This window comes from Coptis chinensis, chromosome 2 (genome assembly GCF_015680905.1).
Source record: "Coptis chinensis isolate HL-2020 chromosome 2, ASM1568090v1, whole genome shotgun sequence".
Lineage (NCBI taxonomy): Eukaryota > Viridiplantae > Streptophyta > Magnoliopsida > Ranunculales > Ranunculaceae > Coptis > Coptis chinensis.
This window is the reverse complement of record NC_141457.1, coordinates 86,401,740-86,421,162: the sequence shown is the minus strand read 5'-3', so window position 1 is coordinate 86,421,162 and position 19,423 is coordinate 86,401,740. Positions and strand designations below refer to the sequence as shown.

At 44.7% G+C, this 19,423-nt stretch overlaps 1 protein-coding gene across 1 annotated transcript; it reads left to right on the top strand.

Moving 5' to 3' along the window:
• The first annotated feature begins 310 nt into the window (after positions 1 to 310).
• LOC147518556 (uncharacterized) lies at positions 311 to 1,102 on the top strand. Its single transcript, XM_086593955.1, has one exon. The coding sequence runs from the start codon at positions 311 to 313 to the stop codon at positions 1,100 to 1,102; it is 792 nt and encodes a 263-aa protein (XP_086450081.1).
• The last annotated feature ends 18,321 nt before the right edge of the window (positions 1,103 to 19,423 follow it).

The window sequence follows — 19,423 nt, the reverse complement described above, 5'->3', positions numbered from 1 at the left end:
GTCTGTGGTTTCGATTACTTGAGAACCACCTTAAATCAGTTCATCCATCCCTAACTCTCAAGCCCACGAAGCATGGTCAGCCTAGAAGCTCAAGTCCAAAGACCTTGCCCACCGGTTGAAATAGGAATGAGAGCATTTCCTTGCTCGGGAAGAAAAAATGCTACTTTACGCCAGTGGATAGTTACCAACAACAACCGATTCGGCAACGGAGCGTAGAACAAGATCAACGACGTTAATCAACAGATTAACGAAGTTATCCCAAAGGATTGAGCAACGCCGCAAGAAGGATTCGACACGTTATGTGCACAAGATGCTTAAGACGATCACAAGATCATCTCCGCTTCGCCAGAGGGTCCTCAATAAACCCTCTCCACAAGACTTTATCCATACGCTTTCCCATGTACGACGGCAAAGACGCGTGCCACGTCAAGATGTGGCTCGCTATATTCAGAGTTTTGCACTTTACAGCTCACCCGAGTTTGATCATCTCCACTGCAGATTATTTCCAGCCAGCCTTAAGGATGGCGCTCTTGATTGGTTCTTTCCACTGGAATCTGATTCTATTAAAACGTTCGAACAGCTTACTGATTTGTTCGCCAGCCAGTACGTCCACAACAGGCGGAAGAAGGCAGATCTGGATTCTTTGTTTCAATTATCATTCAAGGAAGACGAAACTATTCGTGAATTCCTAGGACGGTTCAAGGCCGAGCTGTTGTGCATGGAAAGCGGTTTGAAAGAATCTTTCGCCACATTGGCCTTTTCCAATGCTTGCCGAGTGCGGAACACCGACCTCTCCAGGTCGTTGATGAAGGAACGCCCGGAGACACTGTCCGAGCTCTACGCTCACGTGGATAAGTATATCAAGTTGCAGGAAACTTTGAAACTCCACGGCTTAGACGAGAACCAGGAGGTGGCAGCAGTTTCAGATCGTACTCCACGGGCAAAGAAGCGCGCTAGGTCGCTTGCACCAAAAAGCCATTACTTCGATCAGACAACAGCAGAGAGTTCTGCTATCCCGACGCGCCCCCCAGTTACATTCGGTAAGATTAAGCGAGCCCCATTCTTCCGGCCCGAAGTGAGGCAACCAGGTAGATCGGCTTGACAAGCCATTTTGTGCATTTCACAACGCAAAATGCCATGAAACTGATGCTTGCTGGGGGCTTAAACACTATCTCCAGGATCTAGTGGAAGCCGGCCATATCAAACAGTACACTAGCATTCCTGACGGCGACTTGAGACACAAACTGATGGCTCGCCGAGTCCGTAGTCGATCTCCACCTCGCCGTCACTCCCAAGAGTTTCAAGGTCGTCCTCGCAGCAGAGGACGTCCACGAGATCGTTCGCGCCACGAGCGACGGCAGCACTCATCTGATCGGGACAATGATCGGACTATTCACGTGATTACTTTCCCGGACGATTCCGTAACCTCATCCAGAGAGAAAAGACGTCGTGTCGGCGCTCTCCAAGAAGTCTATCATTTCACTTCACAGGCAGCTCACGCCCCGCGTGGTTCAGGTCGCAGCGCAGGCGATATCACTTTTACGGAGGCCGATTTAAGCAAAGTCTGCCTTCCTCATAATGATGCATTGGTCGTCCATGTCAAAATTAGCGACTGGACAGTCAAGCGCGTCCTGATCGATCCCGGCAGTTCCTGTGACATCTTGTTTTATCACACCATGCAAGAGATGAATCTTCCCAAGTCTGTCCTCGTAGACCCGATCGCCCCCCTTTATGGGTTCAATGGTTCCGTATCGATCCCATTGGTGATATTATACTTCCAATTAATCGGTGGGCTCTAGAGAGGACAAGATCACCTGCAATACACGGTTCTGCGTTCTAGACAGCAGGTCGCCATACAATGCCATACTCGGACGACGTTGGATCCATCAGATGCAGGCGGTACCATCAACTTTGCATCAAGTTCTCCGTTTCCCAGGACCTCGAGGAATGATGGAACTTAGAAGCAATCAACTTGAAGCGTACCATTGTAACCAGGTCAAGTCAACAAATGAGACCGCTCGTGAATTGCCTCCCGCCGCACCTGAACCCACCAGCTACACAATGGCACATGACTTAGTTGCCGAAATCCAGCCACGAACTGCCACGCAGAACGCTGGGGGCTCTTGCAAGCAGATTTTCTCTCCAATGCAGATGCCCGCACTTGCTCCCCAAGTCCTTCATTCGCCAGCGAAGACCTCCAGCATTGATCCAACTACAGTAACTTCATCAGTCAAAGTATCAGAGATCGTCTCAGCTCATGTTAGGCAGCCACAGTTGACAGCCGCAGCCACACCCTCAATGTGCTTGCAGCCAGGTCCCACTCCCCAGGTCGCGGATACCTCCGGCGTTATTAAAACAATCGCTTTTACCCTCAAATGACCGGTCATGTCGTCCCACCAAGTGTTCAGACCTCCCCCGATAGCGAGTCACCAAGCAGTGCTTCGCCATCAGTTGCAAAACCTCCAGCGGCAGAGAAAGAAAAAGTGAATCTTGGCACCGAAGACGACCCCAAGTTTGTATATGTAGGGGCTAACCTCGACCCCACCATCAGAACCCACCTTGTAAATTTCTTATCTATGAATAAAGATGTTTTTGCTTGGTCGTATATCGATGTGCCTGGAATAGATCCCGCAGTCGCATGCCATAAATTAAATGTTAATCCCAATGCTAGACCCCGGTCCGAATAACGACCCGCCGACTATCCCTGCGTTTTCAAAAAGCCATCAACGACGAGGTCGACAAACTCAAGCAAGTCGGTTTTATCCGAAAAGTAGACTATCCGGAGTGGATCGCTAACATCGTGGCCGTACCCAAAAAAACGAACGCTTCTCCTATCGTCGATTTTACTTAATGTAAATCGGGCACTCAAAAGATAGTTTTCCCTCCCTCGCGATCGACCGACTTGTCGACCGGACTGTGGTCATGAGCTTCTCCTTCATGGACGCGTCACGATTGGGTACAACCAAATCCCACTCGCGGAGGAGGATCAAGAGAAGACCTCTTTCATAACGAGCAAAGGGATCTATTGCTACAACGCGTTCTCCCATTCGGCTTGAAAATGCCGAACAACGTATCAACGCCGGTCACCGACATGTTCTAAGACATGTTAGGCGACACCATGGAGGTCTACATCGATGATATGGTCGTCAAAAAAGCAAAAAGCCGGTGATCACCTCGCCCACCTTGAAAGCAAGCGTTCTCGATTACGCCCGTCGGGCATGAAACTCAATCCAGAGAAATGCCTTTTTGGAGCGCCCTCCCAAGTTTTAGGGTATCAAGTGTCTCGGAGGGATTGAAGCGAATCCAGACCAGATCCGAGCGTTCTTAGACATGCCCGATCCGCGCACGAAGAAACAAATACAGAAATTGTCAGGCATGGTCGCTGCATTCAACCGATTTATATCAAGGGCATCCGATAAGTGTAGACCGTTCTTGCAACTCCTTAAAAAAGGCGAGCAGTTCTCATGGAGCGATCAGTGCCATCAAGCATTCGCCACTCTCAAAGAGTACCTCACCACGCCCCCCGTCTTAGCTAAACCTGTAGATGGAGAGACTCTGGGGCTCTATCTGGCAGTATCCGATTTTGCAATCAGCTCAGTTCTCTTCAAAGAGGAAAACAATTCAGAAAAACCGATCTACTTCACAAGCAAGACGCTCACGACAGCGGAAAAGAATTACTCCTTCCTGGAAAGAGCAGTACTTGCTTTGTTATATTCGACACGGAAGTTTAGGCCTTACTTTCAGGCGCATCAAATCAAAGTTCTTACCGACCTCCCATTGAAGAAAATTCTCCACAAAGAAAACAAAACTACTCGAATGGCAGTTTGGGCCGAAGAACTCGGCGAACACCACCATTGAATTGCACCACGAATTTCCCGAAAGGGGACATTGTTCTGCCGATTTTCTAGCGGATTTCCCTGTTGATGACCCCAATTGGGAACAAGAGACCGACCTCCCAGATTCGAAGGAGCACATCAAATCCACCTGGTCTCTCTTTGTAGATGGTTCTAGCAATCCCGGCGGCAGCGGCATCGGGGTTGTCTTAGTTTCACCCGATGGAACGGTGATGGAAAAGTCCGTTCGCATCGACTTTGCCACTTCCAACAATGAGGCGGAGTACGAGGCGCTGATCAGGGGACTTCGTATGGCGCTGCAGCTCGGTGTCACAGAGCTCCAAGTATTTAGCGACTCGCAGCTGGTTGTTCGCCAGGTTGCAAAAGAGTACACTACCCATTAAGGTAATTTTTCAAAATATCTTCAGGTCGTTCATCAATTATTGCCTTCTTTTAAGCAGGTACACATACATCATTTCTTGCGTGACGAGAACCGTCATGCGGACAGTTTAGCTTACCTAGCAACCCAGACCCCAAGCTGCACCCCAAGACAACTACTCATAGAAGTAGTCGATCGACCTGCGTACCAAGTCGAGCACACCTTGACAATAAGCGACCTATTCCCCCTCTCCGCCAGTCAGCTGAGTCAAACTTGGATGCAGCCTATCATCGATTATATCTCGCGGTACTCCCCCGAGGAGCGCACCAAGGCTAAGCAGATCCCCTATCAAGCACGACGTTATTGTTTACTCCATAACAAATTGTTCAGGAAATCCGCTGGTGGCCCACACTTGCGATGCCTCACTCCAGAGCAGGGTCAGTTAGTTTTCGCAGAGATCCACGAAGGAGAATGTGGAAATCACGCCGGCGGTCGCTCTTTAGCCCATAAGGCCATTTCACAAGGATATTTTTGGCCCCGTATGCAGATCGATGCTAAAGCATACGTCTTCAAATGTGTCAAGTGTCAAACATTTGGCCACAATATCATCCAACCTGCTCGCGAACTGATCAGTATAGCCAGCCCATGGCCATTCCACATGTGGGGCATGGACATCATGGGACCATTTATCTCACAGAAAAGTACGGGTTTCCGCTTTGTCTTAGCCGCAACCGACTACTTCACCAAGTGGGTCGAGGCTATTCCTTTAGCACACGTTAAAGAGTCACATGTCAGAAATTTCATCTGGACCCACATCATCACCAGGTTTGGGTTGCCACATACATTAGTAATGGATAATGGGCCCCAGTTCAAAGGCAGAACGGTCAAAGAGTTTCTAGCCAAGTGGAAGATCATTCACGCATTTTCTACTCCACAGTACGCTCAGAGTAATGGTCAGGCAGAAGCCAGTAACAAAGCAATCTTGGAAAACTTGAAGAAAAAGATTGAAAAGAATAAGAGCCAATGGCCAAATCAATTGGAGAATATTCTCTGGGCTCACCGCACCACAGCTCGATCCAGTACCGGCGAATCACCATTCTCCTTATGTTATGGCACAGAAGCCGTAATTCCCACCGAGCTAACGGATCCACTCTGACTTGATCGATCGAACTTGTCGAAGTCGGGACCGCAAACGACTCTGTGTTAGCACGAGAAGTCGACCTGTTGGAAGAAAAGCGGGACTTAGCTGCCATCAGAATCGCATCTTATCAGCAAACTCTGAAGAACTCCTACAACAAGCGAGTTCATCCTCGGTCTTTTCAACCTGGCGACCTAGTGCTAAAGAAGACGCAAGACGACTCCAAGTTAGGTCCCACATGGGAAGGCCCCTACATCGTGGAACGCGTCGTCGGGAATGGAGCATACTGGATAAGAACCCAAGAGGGGAAGATGTTGCCTCGACCTTGGAATACCTATCTACTAAATTTTTTTTACCAGTAGCGACATTCATGTTGTATATCCTTTTTATTTACATTTATGAAAAATACGTTCCTTGTGTTGACTAATACAATCTAATCTACTTAATCGTATTGGCAAGTTAAACAGTTTACACAGCATTGATGATCAACACGTTTACTTAGTCCGCCATCCTCAACCAACAACACGCTGTCGCAAACGAGAACGCTCTCCGCGAGCATACAGCTCTCTGGAGCTTACAGGCTACATCGCCTCTCCAACTCTTGTAACGTCGAGGACCTATATTTCTAGGATCGACCACACGAGAACGCTCTCCGCGAGCATACAGCTCTCTGGAGCTTACAGGCTACATCGCCTCTCCAACTCTTGTAACGTCGAGGACCTATATTTCTAGGATCGACCACACGAGAACGCTCCGCGAAATCATGACTCTGCGGAGCTTACAGGCTACATCGCCTCTCCAACTCTTGTAACGTCGAGGACCTATATTTCTAGGATCGACCACCACGAGAAACGCTCTCTCATGAATATACAACTCTGGAGCTTACAGGCTACATCGCCTCTCCAACTCTTGTAACGTCGAGGACCTATATTTCTAGGATCGACCACACGAGAACGCTCTCCGCGAGCATACAGCTCTCTGGAGCTTACAGGCTACATCGCCTCTCCAACTCTTGTAACGTCGAGGACCTATATTTCTAGGATCGACTAAACGAGAACGCTCTCCGCGAGCAAACAGCTCTCTGGAGCACACCGGCTATTTTGCCTCTCCAATGCCTGTCCCGTCGACGACCTATATTTCTAGGCTGGACTACACGGCCGAACGCATGTTTCTAGAATCCTACGCAGAATGCTAGCTACACACAAGTACACGGAAACATGCATACGGAACATCACCAATAACATTATATGATCATTCGCCACAACAACTACTTCCACCGATCTGCTGGGATTGCCCAGAAAATCCAGATCGGTGCTCATTACAAAAAAAATAAAAAAATAAAAAAAAAATAATAATAATAATAACCAAGTATCGAACTGCCACTTTCGTGGAAACCAGTTCTCTGCAAGAAAAAGGCGAACTGCTTAGGCAAGCCTGAAAACACAGCTCTATTGTTAACTCCCGTATAAGAGAGGGAAATGTAAACAGAACTTACAAATCATGGCTGACAGAGCCAAATCAAGATCACCTTCTCAACTCTCACTGATGACATGGTTATCTTACGTGTCTTCTTAGTAGTTAGGCGGTATGCCGAGCCGACCTCGGCATCACTTTCGCATCTCATGATATGCCCTCGTTCATCGCCGCGACTTTTCGCTTTCTTCAAGATCATATTCTTCATCATCCAGGCGTGAAGCGTCTGGGCTTCGATATCGCCCTCTTAAACTTTACGCGCGCCACCTTCCGCACTTCTTAGCATAGCGATCCCGCCACGCTAGTTCCCTTTCTAACTCCGTCACGTCCGTCACTAACGCAGCATTCTCAGCCGTAGCGTTCTGGTACTTGGTAGTCATCACTTCCAGTTTTCTCTTGTCTGCCCCCCACGCAGCTCGCATACATCCTAGCTCGACGTGAGGGTTGCCATCCATCTCCGCGTTTTGTACAACATCTTTCAGCTTGTCATATCCTGCAAAAAACTGCATGAAGCAAGTTAAAGAATCAGTTTGCCTTAGTAACTGACATAACAACTTAGTGTGTCTGGAGTTTACCAAACAAGCGGCCATATCCATCGTCCCCAGTAGCGTGTCCATGTCCTCATCCTTCACCTCTGCCTTGTCACCATCCAGTACGATCCCCTTCAGGACACTGGTCGCTATGGGCGCCGAGTGGAAGCTACAGTCTGAGCGTTTCACCATACGCTTCTTCCCAGTCCTCCCCATGTAGTAGAATTCACTCCCCACATCACCACAGCGCGGGGACGACCTCTCACCAGCGACTGCGCGACCTCGCCTCAGGTCGCTACACTCTCTGCAGACATGGCGATCGATCGATTAATAACCTACCACCGCGTGGCGACCTAAAGACAATGCCGCCAGACGGACGTCCAGCCCTCCTAGGACGCTTGTGACTCTTAAACCTGCGCCCTCGACTTTCCTCTTCCCACGATCGTCATGCACGTGAGGCTCAAACTCCATATTTTCCATTATCGGTGAGGAGAAGTTTCCCTCGTCTTTGTTCCTTCCCCTTGCATCACGGATGACATCTCGCCATGATAAAACCTAGACCACAAACGTCTTGTCACCACGAGCTATAGTTTTTACACTAACCTTTTATCAACGAAAAGAAGTCTCCCAAAAAAGAATAAACATACCGGATAAGCAAAGCAATGGCGGAGAGGCCACGACAAATCGCGTAGAGAGCAAGTAGGCGGTGAAGCTTTAGGAAGAAGGCAAGCAAATACTTGTCTTGGTATATGATAAGCCGTTTTTATTCAAAAGGAAACATCTTTTCCTAAAGCCTCTTAATTACCTTGAGGCGCTTAAACGCCATTTGCCTGCCATCATTACGTTCCTTGAACCGCCATTATCCCTCCACGTGTCGGGACGCACGCGTGGAAACACTACCGCATTAAGCGGCGAACCGCGAAAACGTTTTGACTTGCCTCCGCGCAGCGCAGCCAGATCCGGTCGCCTCGTTACGAGCACCACCTCAGAGCTGCAGATAATTTCACAACAACACGCTCATGCAAACATCTCCGCCAGACGCCGAGAAGTTGTCATTACAACATACCTACCATTCTTCGCCACATGCACCGTCACCACACACAATTATAGTTGAGCAAGCAGTAATAAAGAAATAAGCAACAATCATGGCATACGCACAAGCACCGATCTATATTAGCAAGATAGCAAAATAATACGTTAACCGGGTTGCTGAGATTACTCAGGAAATCCAACCCGGCTAAATAACCTTCGTTATCACCTGAGTACCCCAGCACAGAACGGAGCACCAGGTCGTTCTTCGTACTTAAGCATACAGGTAACAAGACGAACTGCCCAGGTTACCCCAGGAGACCAGCTCTATTGTATCACAGCTTATAAGCTGACAGTACTAAATAACAAAATTACAAATCGCCACCTCCGGGCTCCATAATTAGTTCTCCTGGCTGAAGCGATTCATCAATCTCAGCATCCGTACCAGTCACTATCACAGATACTCCATCCAAATTCTAAACTCATGATTGCATCGGACCGCGGTAACATCAGTTCGCGGTATCGCAGTCGCGGGCAAAACCTCTGAAGCAACAGGAGCACTACTAATTCCTCCTGGCACCCGTTCTACCCCGAGGTAAGACGTGCAGCGTGCATGATCTGTCTTCAAAGCGTTGTAATCTGCCTCCAGTTCAACGAAATCTGCATCCAGAACATCATAAGCTTTGGTAGCGTCCTGAGCAACCTTCTTGCAGTGTAAGGCATAATCGTTCAACCTACCAATCTCCACAGTCGCTGCCAGGACGTTCTCTTCAGCTCCCTGTAGTTTTTGCCTCAGCTCTTCCGCTTCCGTGTCTTTCAACATCTTGGCCAGACTCAGCTCTTGATGAGCTTTCTTCAGACCTTCCAGTTCCTCGTGTTCCATCTTCGAGGCCTCTTGGACGTTCTTCAGCTCATCAGACAGCTTCACCACCGTCTCTCTATCTGCCTCCACGAACTGGGCAATCTCCTTCAATTTTTGAAACCCACTTACCAAATTTGAATACACATGGTTAATAGCCACAACACAATAAGCGTCTATCATCGAGAGGCGGTTACATCAAACAAAGATAGATCGCGCATACCAAACATTGGGCAATTTCCATTTGCCTCGATTATCGGCCAGACCCTTTATCATCCGGCTCCTGCGATTGCCATCCGAGCTATCGTTCTAGAAGGCAACCCGATATCTTACTTCGATCTGAAGCTCTGATCCGCCGCTTCCGCGGTTCGTTCGCCCCATTCTCATCCAGGAACACGAACTACCCCTCTAAGTCGTCAGTCACCATAACAGCTTTTCCACTTGCCTTACGTGGAGCTTTCGCTTTCGCTAGTGGACTGGATTCACGCCTCCGTCGGGGCGCACTAGACCCGGCCCCGAAAGTGGCCAAGTCCATGACCTGCTCAGGTCGTGCTCCACTCCGGCGAGAAACCATAGCCCCAGTTGGGCCACCATCGGAATCGCCCCCGGCGCTAGAGCTCTCTCCAAGAGTCTTTGCGCTACTTTTCGTGGTTCGGGCGTCGTTTGCTCCGGTAAGTCGTGGCGGCCTCTTCCCCGACCTGCTTCGCCGAGGATTGAAAACCACCGTTTCCAACTCCACGGGTGCATCGATCGAACCTCCTTCCGGCGGCTTCGATCCTCCCGCTCCCGAGGTACCACCTCTAGCGGTCGCCTCGCGACCGCCCATCGCCCGTTGCCTCTCTTCTCGCGTTACTAAGTCACTCGTTCGCGTCTCCATCAGCTCTTCCCTTATTTGACCTCGAGCTCGGTCTTTTTGCGCCTTCCTTTTTTCCCGGATCGCAGGCCCACCCTTTTCCACAAAAAAGTGTGCAACTTCAGGCAGCTTCGCTTGCTTCTCTTCACGAGTCAACCGCGCGAACCTCTCTATTTCCCCACGATCGGTTAAACTTCTTCACGGAAAACTCTGCAGTCAAAGTAAAACAAGGACCTGTTAGAATAACTATCAAACGTTCTGACAAGGAACAACAGAAAAATGTCCTACCCACCGGATATGTTACAAATCCTAGTTTGCAGTATACACCCGTTCACCGCAAGGTTGCCAACTAGCAACAACGGCCTTTTTAGTCCAGCCTCATTGCTTACTCCATCGATCCGCGGCCGAGCACGCGTCGTCATGGTTTGCAAGCTAAAGTTCATGTTCCCGATCGCCGTACCACATAGTGTTCCACTATGTCAGATACCCTTATGTCATATTCCCCACTCGCATTCAGCAGGTCGAACACCTTAAATAATCGCCAGGTGTTACCCACGAACTGACAGGGAGACTTCCAACAAAGCGCCAAGAAGTCGCATACCGGTTCCGAACGGTATGTGCATATCGCTCTCTCGGTAACCTCACAGATTATTATTCCACCATTCGGCGGGTTGTACTCCTCACTACGAACATTTTCACTCAATCGTGGTTCGTATATTTCCAGGTCAGGGACATTAATCCCATATGCTGCCCTCAGTTCGGGGAACGAGTTAGCAGCACGACGGTTTACACTTCTAAGGGGCACATCGCTTGATGACGACATATCCCTCGACTGACGGCGTCGGGCTCGTCCTCCTCGACCTAGATCGGGCATTACCTTCACCTATCCTATCCTCTTCTTCCAAATCAACCTCCACCAACCAACACTCAACGCTTCTTCATCCTCGTACTCTCCACAACTCAAGGATATCTCTCGGACCTCCTCCGATCGAGTGTCATCAGAATCAGACATTATGGCAAGTTTTTTTTCCTATCAATTACTCAAGCTGAAACCCTATACCCTTATGATGACCTACCTATTTAGCAAAACGCACTGACAGAGAGGAAAGCAAATTGAAAATGGAAAGATAACAACAGCAGAAGCAATCACCTGAGGAACCCTAGCTTGCGTTTTTGTGGAAGAAGAAAACACGCAATGCCTTTTCGATGTCCCAAATTTGATTTTGTATAAACCGCCTGTTCAGTTACCAAGAAGGTATGATTACAGCCTAGGCTATAGCCCGCACACGTGTTCCAAGGTACTGTCTTTTCAACAGTTCCGAATAATGCGGCGACACGTTTCTCTCTCAACTACTACGATTACATCGCGTGCATGTTCACGACATAACTTCCCTTTCCCCCAAAGCATCGGCATCGTGAATTCGAAAGTCATGTCGTCTGGTCGAAGTCGTCCACCACAGCTTCGCTCCTCGTTCCACATTCTTTCTCTCAGCATAACGTTTCTTGTGGCATAAATACTCTACTGAGAGGGGGCTGTGTAGGGGAGCGATATCTTATCATGCACGTGCAACGTAAAACGAACTTCGGGACATCGACCCCAAGACCCGAACTGTGAGCAGCTCCCCGAGAATACCCCCGACAGCCGAACTCAATGCCGCGACCTCCAAGAACGACCTACGAGAAAGGAGGACAAAGATATTTCGGTACGAGCACATGGCAGAACGCCCCGTGTAATGATCACCATCAGGGGTAATCATTACCCATCCCCGGGAAATAGGGGTAACCTCGCCAACACCCAATCAGCACAGGACTTATAATATAACCAACTCAACACTCATTCACGATCTCCACCTTACACGTGTACCATAGACACACGTGTCTACTAGATGGACATTTCCCTAAGCCTATAAATACCACCTGATTGAACTACGTCGGGGCCTGATTCCTCTCTCCCCAGCAAGGAAGAAAGAAAGAAAGAAAAGAAAGAAAGGAAAAGAGAAAACCAACAAGAGGATACGTAGGCAGTTCGCTCATAAGCGAACCCGGTCCCAACAAGAAACCCAAAACACACCTTTACAGTAGCCGTAAGTGCATAAACCATCTCAGGGCCGCCCACCCCAACCACAAAAAAGAAATGTAAATGACAAATGAATCGAGAACCCCAAAAGAAACCTATATTATCTTTTTTGGTTGGTGGTGTGAATTTGCTAATGAAATTTTACAGAGAATCTAAAATGGGATTCTTTTATCTTATCGGACTAGGTTTGTGATTGACGTCTTTATGTTTGATGTCTTTGGTTTAAATCATTGAGAGAGAGTGAGACAAGGCAGTTATGCTTCTACTATTTGGGGCTTATGTACCTAATATGAACCTAAAGCCTTTATATTCCATCTTAGCATAAATGGAGTACTTCTTCTGAATCATTGTCTATTAAATGGTTTTCTTGTGTTTTATTTAAGCTCTTTTCTGATGGGGTCTTCATGGCCAGAGGGAAGTTCTAGATTTCTAGGTTTTCAAGTGAGCGTTTATTATTTTAGATGATGGAGTCAAGTATGTTATTTACGTATCGTTCTTTTGTAGTCAGATTGTGTCAGACTCTATCCTTTTGCTGTTATGAATAAATCCTTTATCTATAGAGTTTTTTTTTTGCTTACTTCAAATAATATTCCATCGTTTCTTTCTTGAACTTAAATTGGTTATATGTTGCTAATATAGTAATATGCAGCCAAATCCATTCGTTACTCATGTTTCATCCCCTTTGGTTTTATCTATGTTGCAAAGGTCATTACAATGCACAAAGCTCTTACTTCAGTTATGAAACAACCCTCCGGTTTGTGATACATCTAATCAGAATCTTGTGTTTGAAATGGTTATTTATTGTACAACCTTTTGAAAGTTGCTCATGTGTTCTCTAGTTTACCTGGACAAGTTGTGAATAGTTGTTGTTATGTTCCTATCAACAGGCCATCCTTCACCATTTCATGCAGTCATGATACAATATTTAACTTGTGAATTTGTGGAATGTTATGCAAAGTCCAATGTAACCTTTTTAGCCAGTAAGAGGTGTACTTAGATAATTTTACAGAATGAAAAACTGAATCTGTTATTGATTGATTGAATGAACTGTTACATTGCTAGAGTATTTATAATGTGGCGGTTACAATACACGCCATCAACATGGCGATTAACTAAAGTAAAACAGAATTGTAAACTAATTATAACTAATCATTGTCTAAATCTTGACTGTTGACTTGATTAAAATCTGTTGTCTCAATTCCCCCCTTCAAGCTGAAGGGATTTGAAATAACTGAAAGCTTGCTAAGTAAGAAACCAAATCTTTGTACGGATAGACCTTTGGTAAAGAGATCGACTATTTGATCTTTAGTGCATAGATATCGAATTTCAAGAACAACTGGCGAGAACAAGCTCCCTTTATGTAGTGATAATCAATTTCGACATGCTTCGATACGAGCATGAAAGACTGGATTCTTGGCTAAAGATATATTGCTTCGATGTTGTCCTGATGAATGATTGGAGATTGAGATATTGGAATATGCATATCTCTAAACGTAATGCACAACCAATAAATTTCAGCGGTTGTATTGTGCCAATGATCGTACTTTCGGCTTGAGGGAGAAGCGAGCTCTTGTGTGTTGTTTCTTAGCAGACCAAGATATTAAATTGGAACCTAAGAAAATACAAAAACCTGTTATAGACCTTCTGTCCATAGGACATCCTCCCCAATCTGCATCAGTATAGGCTTGAATATTCAGTGATCCTTTCCTAAACCAGACACCATGAGTTATACTGCCCTTTAAATACCTTAAGATCCTCTTAGCTGCTTCCAAATGATAAGTTCGTGGATTGTGCATAAATTGACACACTAAATTGACAGCAAAAGAGATGTCAGGTCTTGTCCAGGTGAGATATTGTAAACCTCCAACAATGGACCTATAAGTAGTAGGATCTGCTAGTAATTCTCCTGCAGTGTTGTCCAATCGGCATGTAGTAGAAATAGGTGTTGATACTGGCTTAGAATTTACCATATTAGCTCTCTGAAGCAAGTCATACACATACTTGGTTTGAGATAAGAAAAGCCCATCCTGATTTCTGTGAATTTCCAAGCCTAAGAAATAATGAACAGACCCCAAGTCTTTCATAGAAAATATTCTGCTGAGCTGAGTTATGACTTGATTAAGATCAGAATTGGAATTTCCTGTAATAAGTATATCATCCACGTATACTAGAAGATAAGTGATTGATGTAGACTCCTTCTTAATAAACAGTGAATGATCAGCTTGTGAAGTATGAAATCAATGCTAAGAAGTGCTTGAAACAACTCCTCATACCAAGCTCGAGGAGCTTGTTTGAGCCCATATAAAGACTTTAACAACTTGCATACATAGGTAGGCTTCTCTGGATCTATAAAACCTTTAGGCTGTGTCATATATACTTCCTCCTTCAAATGACCATGCAAAAAAGCATTAGAGACATCTAACTGCTTTATGTCCCAATTATCTTGAGCAATGACCCGGAGAGAGACAAGTCTTATTGTGGTAGGCTTAGCTACTGGGCTAAAGGTTTCATTGTAATCAACTCCACTCTTCTGATGAAACCCTCTTGCAACAAGCCTTGCTTTATGCTTATCAATAGAACCATCAGCCTTTTGTTTTAATCTAAAGACCCACTTGTTATCCACTAGATTATAAAATGGAGATGGTGGAACTAATATCCAAGTACCTGTCTTCAGAAGAGCATTGTATTCTGAAACCATAGCATCTCTCCATTTAGAATCTTTCATTGCTTGAGTATGACAAGTAGGAGTAGATGGTAACTGAGATAAGGTTGCATGTAGAGCATGAGGTAATGGATGTTTGCTTGTATTAAAAACTTTGGGCTTGAAAATTCCATCTTTAGCTCTGGTTTTCATAGAGTGAACATTTAAAGGAACTGAAGGTAAAGATGAAATTTCAGAAGGTGGTGTAACTTCTGGAGATGATAGTTTAGAAGATGATGTAACTTCAGGTGAAGTAGTAACAATGTTGTCTGAATTTTGAGAAGGAGAAATGAAAGTTGAAGATGACTCAATATTATCAGAAGGAAATTTGTGAAAAGAGTTAAGCAAATCATTAGAGGAAGTAGAAAAATTGGAGTTAGTATGAGTTTGGAAAGGAAATTCTGCCTCATTAAAAATCACATGTCTTGAAATATATACCCTTCCAGTTTGATAGATCAAGACATCTATAGCCTTTGTGATTAAGAGAATATCCAATGAAAACACATGACTTAGATCTAAGTTCCAACTTATGTATGTGTGTATAAGGCTGAGCCAAGGAAAACATCTACAACCATAAACTTTGAGTAGAGAATAATCTGAGTTTGTTTAAAACAGTTTTTCCCAAGGAGATATATGATGCAAGGAGACTGAAGGAAGTTTGTTCAGCAAATAAATGGAAGTGGAGAAAATTTCTACCCAATATTTTGAAGGTATGTAAGATTGAGCAATGAGAGTTCGAGACATATCAAGAATGTGTCTGTGTTTTCGTTCCACAACACCATTTTGTTCGGGTGTGTGTGGACATGTGAATTGATGCATAATACCACAAGAAGAAAGAAAGTCTTCAAAATCATTACTTGTGAATTCACCTCCATTGTCAGATCTCACACATTTTATTTTGAATGAAAGAAAATTTTCAATGATAGACTTGAAAGATTGAAATGTGACAAAAAACTCAGACTTGAATTTCATAGGATAGAACCATGTATATCTTGTAAAGTCATCAACAATTGTAGCAAAAAATCTATAACCTTTACAAGAAGAAATAGGAGATGGCCCCCAAAGATCAACATGTAAAAGTTGCAACGGATTTACACTTTTACAAGTAGAAAGAGAGAAAGGTAACTTGGTGCTTTTGCCTAAAGCACAAGCATTACAAAAAGATATTTTGCTTAAACTTTGAACTGGAATACTCTTTCCATGAATGAGTTTGCTGAGAATGGCAGGAGCTGGATGTCCAAGCCGCATATGCCAAGTTGAAGCAGTGACTTTATTGGAATGAAAAGCAAAAGGAAACTGACTGTTCTGAGAAGTAAAACGAAGAGGATAAAGACCATTTTCAGTTGGCCCTTGGAAAAGAATCTTCCCCGATGCAATGTCCTTGACATAGAAAGCATTAGGAGAGAAGATTAAAACACAATTATTATCACTAACAAACTTATGAACACTCAGTAGATTATGAGTGATTTTAGGAACATGTAAGATATTTTTCAGATGAAATGAATGATTAGAATTTGAAGTTTGAAAGAATGAAGAACCAGTATTAAGAATAGGCAAACCTTGTCCATTGCCGACCATGACTTTATCTGAACCTTTATAATCGATGGAGAGATTAAGGTTGGAAAGATCAGTGTAAGATGTGTCGATGCTCCAAAGTCGACATACCAATAAGAGTCATGACTGTGCTTCGCATAGAGTGAGTTGCATTGCTTGAAGAAGCACCTCCATTATCAGAGTTAGAAGTCTCATTAAAGCTGGCAAGCATGGCTAATTTAGCTGGTGGAATTCTCCCCACATAGCTATGATTCATTCTGTTGTGACAATCAAGAGCCATGTGTCCAAATTTATTGCAAATTTGACACTGCAGCCTTGTATTGTTACTTGTATTGTTACTGGAAGTTGAAGGATTGTTATTGTAGTGATTTGAATTTCCTCCAGAACCTCTTCCATTAGATCCATTATATTCTCCAGTAAAATTTCTTCCACCATTGTTATAGCCTCTACCATTTCCTGAGTTGTGTCCATTATAATTTCCTCTGTTGTAACTTCTACCTCTGTTGTTACCTTGACCATTTCCTCTACCTCTTTGATACTGATTCATAGCAGCAAAAGCTTGATGAATTTGTTCAGTATTCATACCAGAACCCCTGTTACTTGTTTCGAGAGTTAATTCTTCACTTAAAAGCAAACCATGTAACTCATCTAACTGAACTGGATCATTCTGAGACCTTGTTCTGATAGATGTGGCAAAGGGTTTATACTCGTCAGTTAATCCACTTAAGACATGAAAGATAACATCATCATCAACTAAGTGAATCCCAGCAGCAGCAAGACTATCAGTGAGTATTTTGATCTGTTGAAGATACTCACTCATTGGTGTTGATCCTTTCTTTATGTTTTGCAACTTTGTTTTCAGTTGACTAACATGAGCCCTTGATATAGTAGACAATCTCTTCTCTAAAGTTAACCACAAAGACCTTGAGGTGGATAAACCAACAACATATGGAAGTAAGTCTTCTGACAATGTGGCATTAAGCCAAATCATGAGTGTAACGCCCGTATTTTTAAATACGTATTTTTCCTATTTAGTAATTAATTAAATTATTTATTTTCAAAATTCGTCGGATTGGACTCGGGATACGTGGGCCTGGTTTTGGGCCCGAGTCGGTGTTGGGCTTGGGTTTCGGACCCAAGTATATAAACACTTTTTCTAGAAAATAGGGTTCATAAAAATAATAATATATTAAAAAAATGGAATGCGAGAGAAGTTTGGTTTTGTTGGAGCGTTGGAGCCACGAATCGGGCTAGGAGGATTCGGCGAAATTGCTCATACTGGTGAGTAGCTATTTTGCTATTTCACCGGATTTGTAGTTTACACACATCGTATATTGTTTTGGTTTTTAATCGCTCATTATCCCGTCATTGTATTGGAATTAAGTGCTATTTGTGTTATTAAATTTTATTAAATTCGGTTTATATTAAACCGTTTAAACGTGTTAAAATTGGGTAAACCGTCGGCTTCGACGAAAGATCAATAAAGCGTCGCCCAAAACAGTATCGAAATCGTGTTTTTGACGGGTTGAACTTTCTATATTTGTTGTTGGAGTTTGGTGGTGGACTGATGAGGGTCGAGTGGGGGCAGTGGAGCTTGGAGGCGCTAATGGCGCCGGTGTTTGAACTGTGTTTTTTTTGTTGTGGGTTGTTTGGTGATTGGGAAGTGAGGGGTTTCGGTTTTGACGATGGAATGAGGGCTGTTAAAGCTTTGAACAGCGGCAATGGCGGCCGACAGTAAATCGTTTTTTTTATTAAACTTTGTTGTTTGGATTTTGTTTGGGTATTTGAATGGATTGAATGGTTTGTAGTGATGGGACTGAGTGTTGTGAAGTGGGGAGCCGTTTGAACAAAGCTTTAATGGAGGTCGACAGTTTCTAGATCTAGTTTTGGGGAAGGTTAGATCTAAGGAATTGAGGCTTTGGCGTTAATTAATGTTAGAGGGTTTTTATTTATGAGTAAAACCGATAGGTTGGAATGGGTAGGTGATTAGGATTAGTGGTGGCCGGATTTTTGGTGGTGGTGGAGGAAAATTTGGGGAAGAAGATGCACTGTAGCATGAGCTGTGGTTGGGCCTTGGGCCGAATCCACTTGCTATATGGGTCGACCTTGTTTTGTTTGCTTGGGCCAGTTCTTTTGTTTTTGTTTGGGCCGGTTTAGATTGTTTGGTTTGGGCCCAAATTCTATTAGTGGCTTGGCCGAAATTTCGATGGTGGTTGGCCGAAATTTCAGTTTTAGTTTGATGTGGGCTGAAATCTAATTTAAGTGGTTGGGCCCTTTTCTATTTGTTTTGTATTTTTGGACCAGTTTAACTTAAGTTTTGGGACCAGTTCTAATATTAGTCTATGGCCCGTTTCATTTGTATTTTTGGACCGAACCACTTTAACCGTTTTGGGCCGCTTACGATATTGCATGGACCAGTCCATTGGACTTAAAATAGATCTACATGGGTCTTTCACTGTTTAGACTTTCGGGTTCTAAGGTTTTGGCTTGGCCAGTTGGGTCCGAACCATGACCTTGGGCATGAGCCCATGAGCCATGTACCTTTGACCTTAGCCATGAACCATGGCTATGACCCTGAACATGTCGAACACGAAAACGACAGTTTGACTTTGACCAGGACCTGTTGACTTTGACCAGGACCTGTTGACTTTGACCTTTGACCATGGACGGTTGACTTTCACCTTTGACTTTGGCGATGACAGTTTGACTTTGACCATGGCATGTTGAGTTTGACCTTGACCATGAGGTGTTGACCTTTGACCGGCCGACCGTTTTGTTGACCGCCGGTTGTGGATGTTGACTTTGACCAGGACAGTTTGACTTCGACCAGGACATGTGGACTTTGACTTTTGACCAGGACATGTGGACTTTGACCTTGACCATGACGTGTTGACCGTTGACCATTGACGGTTGACTTTGACCGATTGACTTTTCCAGTTTTCACATATTTGATCATATGGATATATATAGTAAGAAAATATTGTTGATATTGTATAA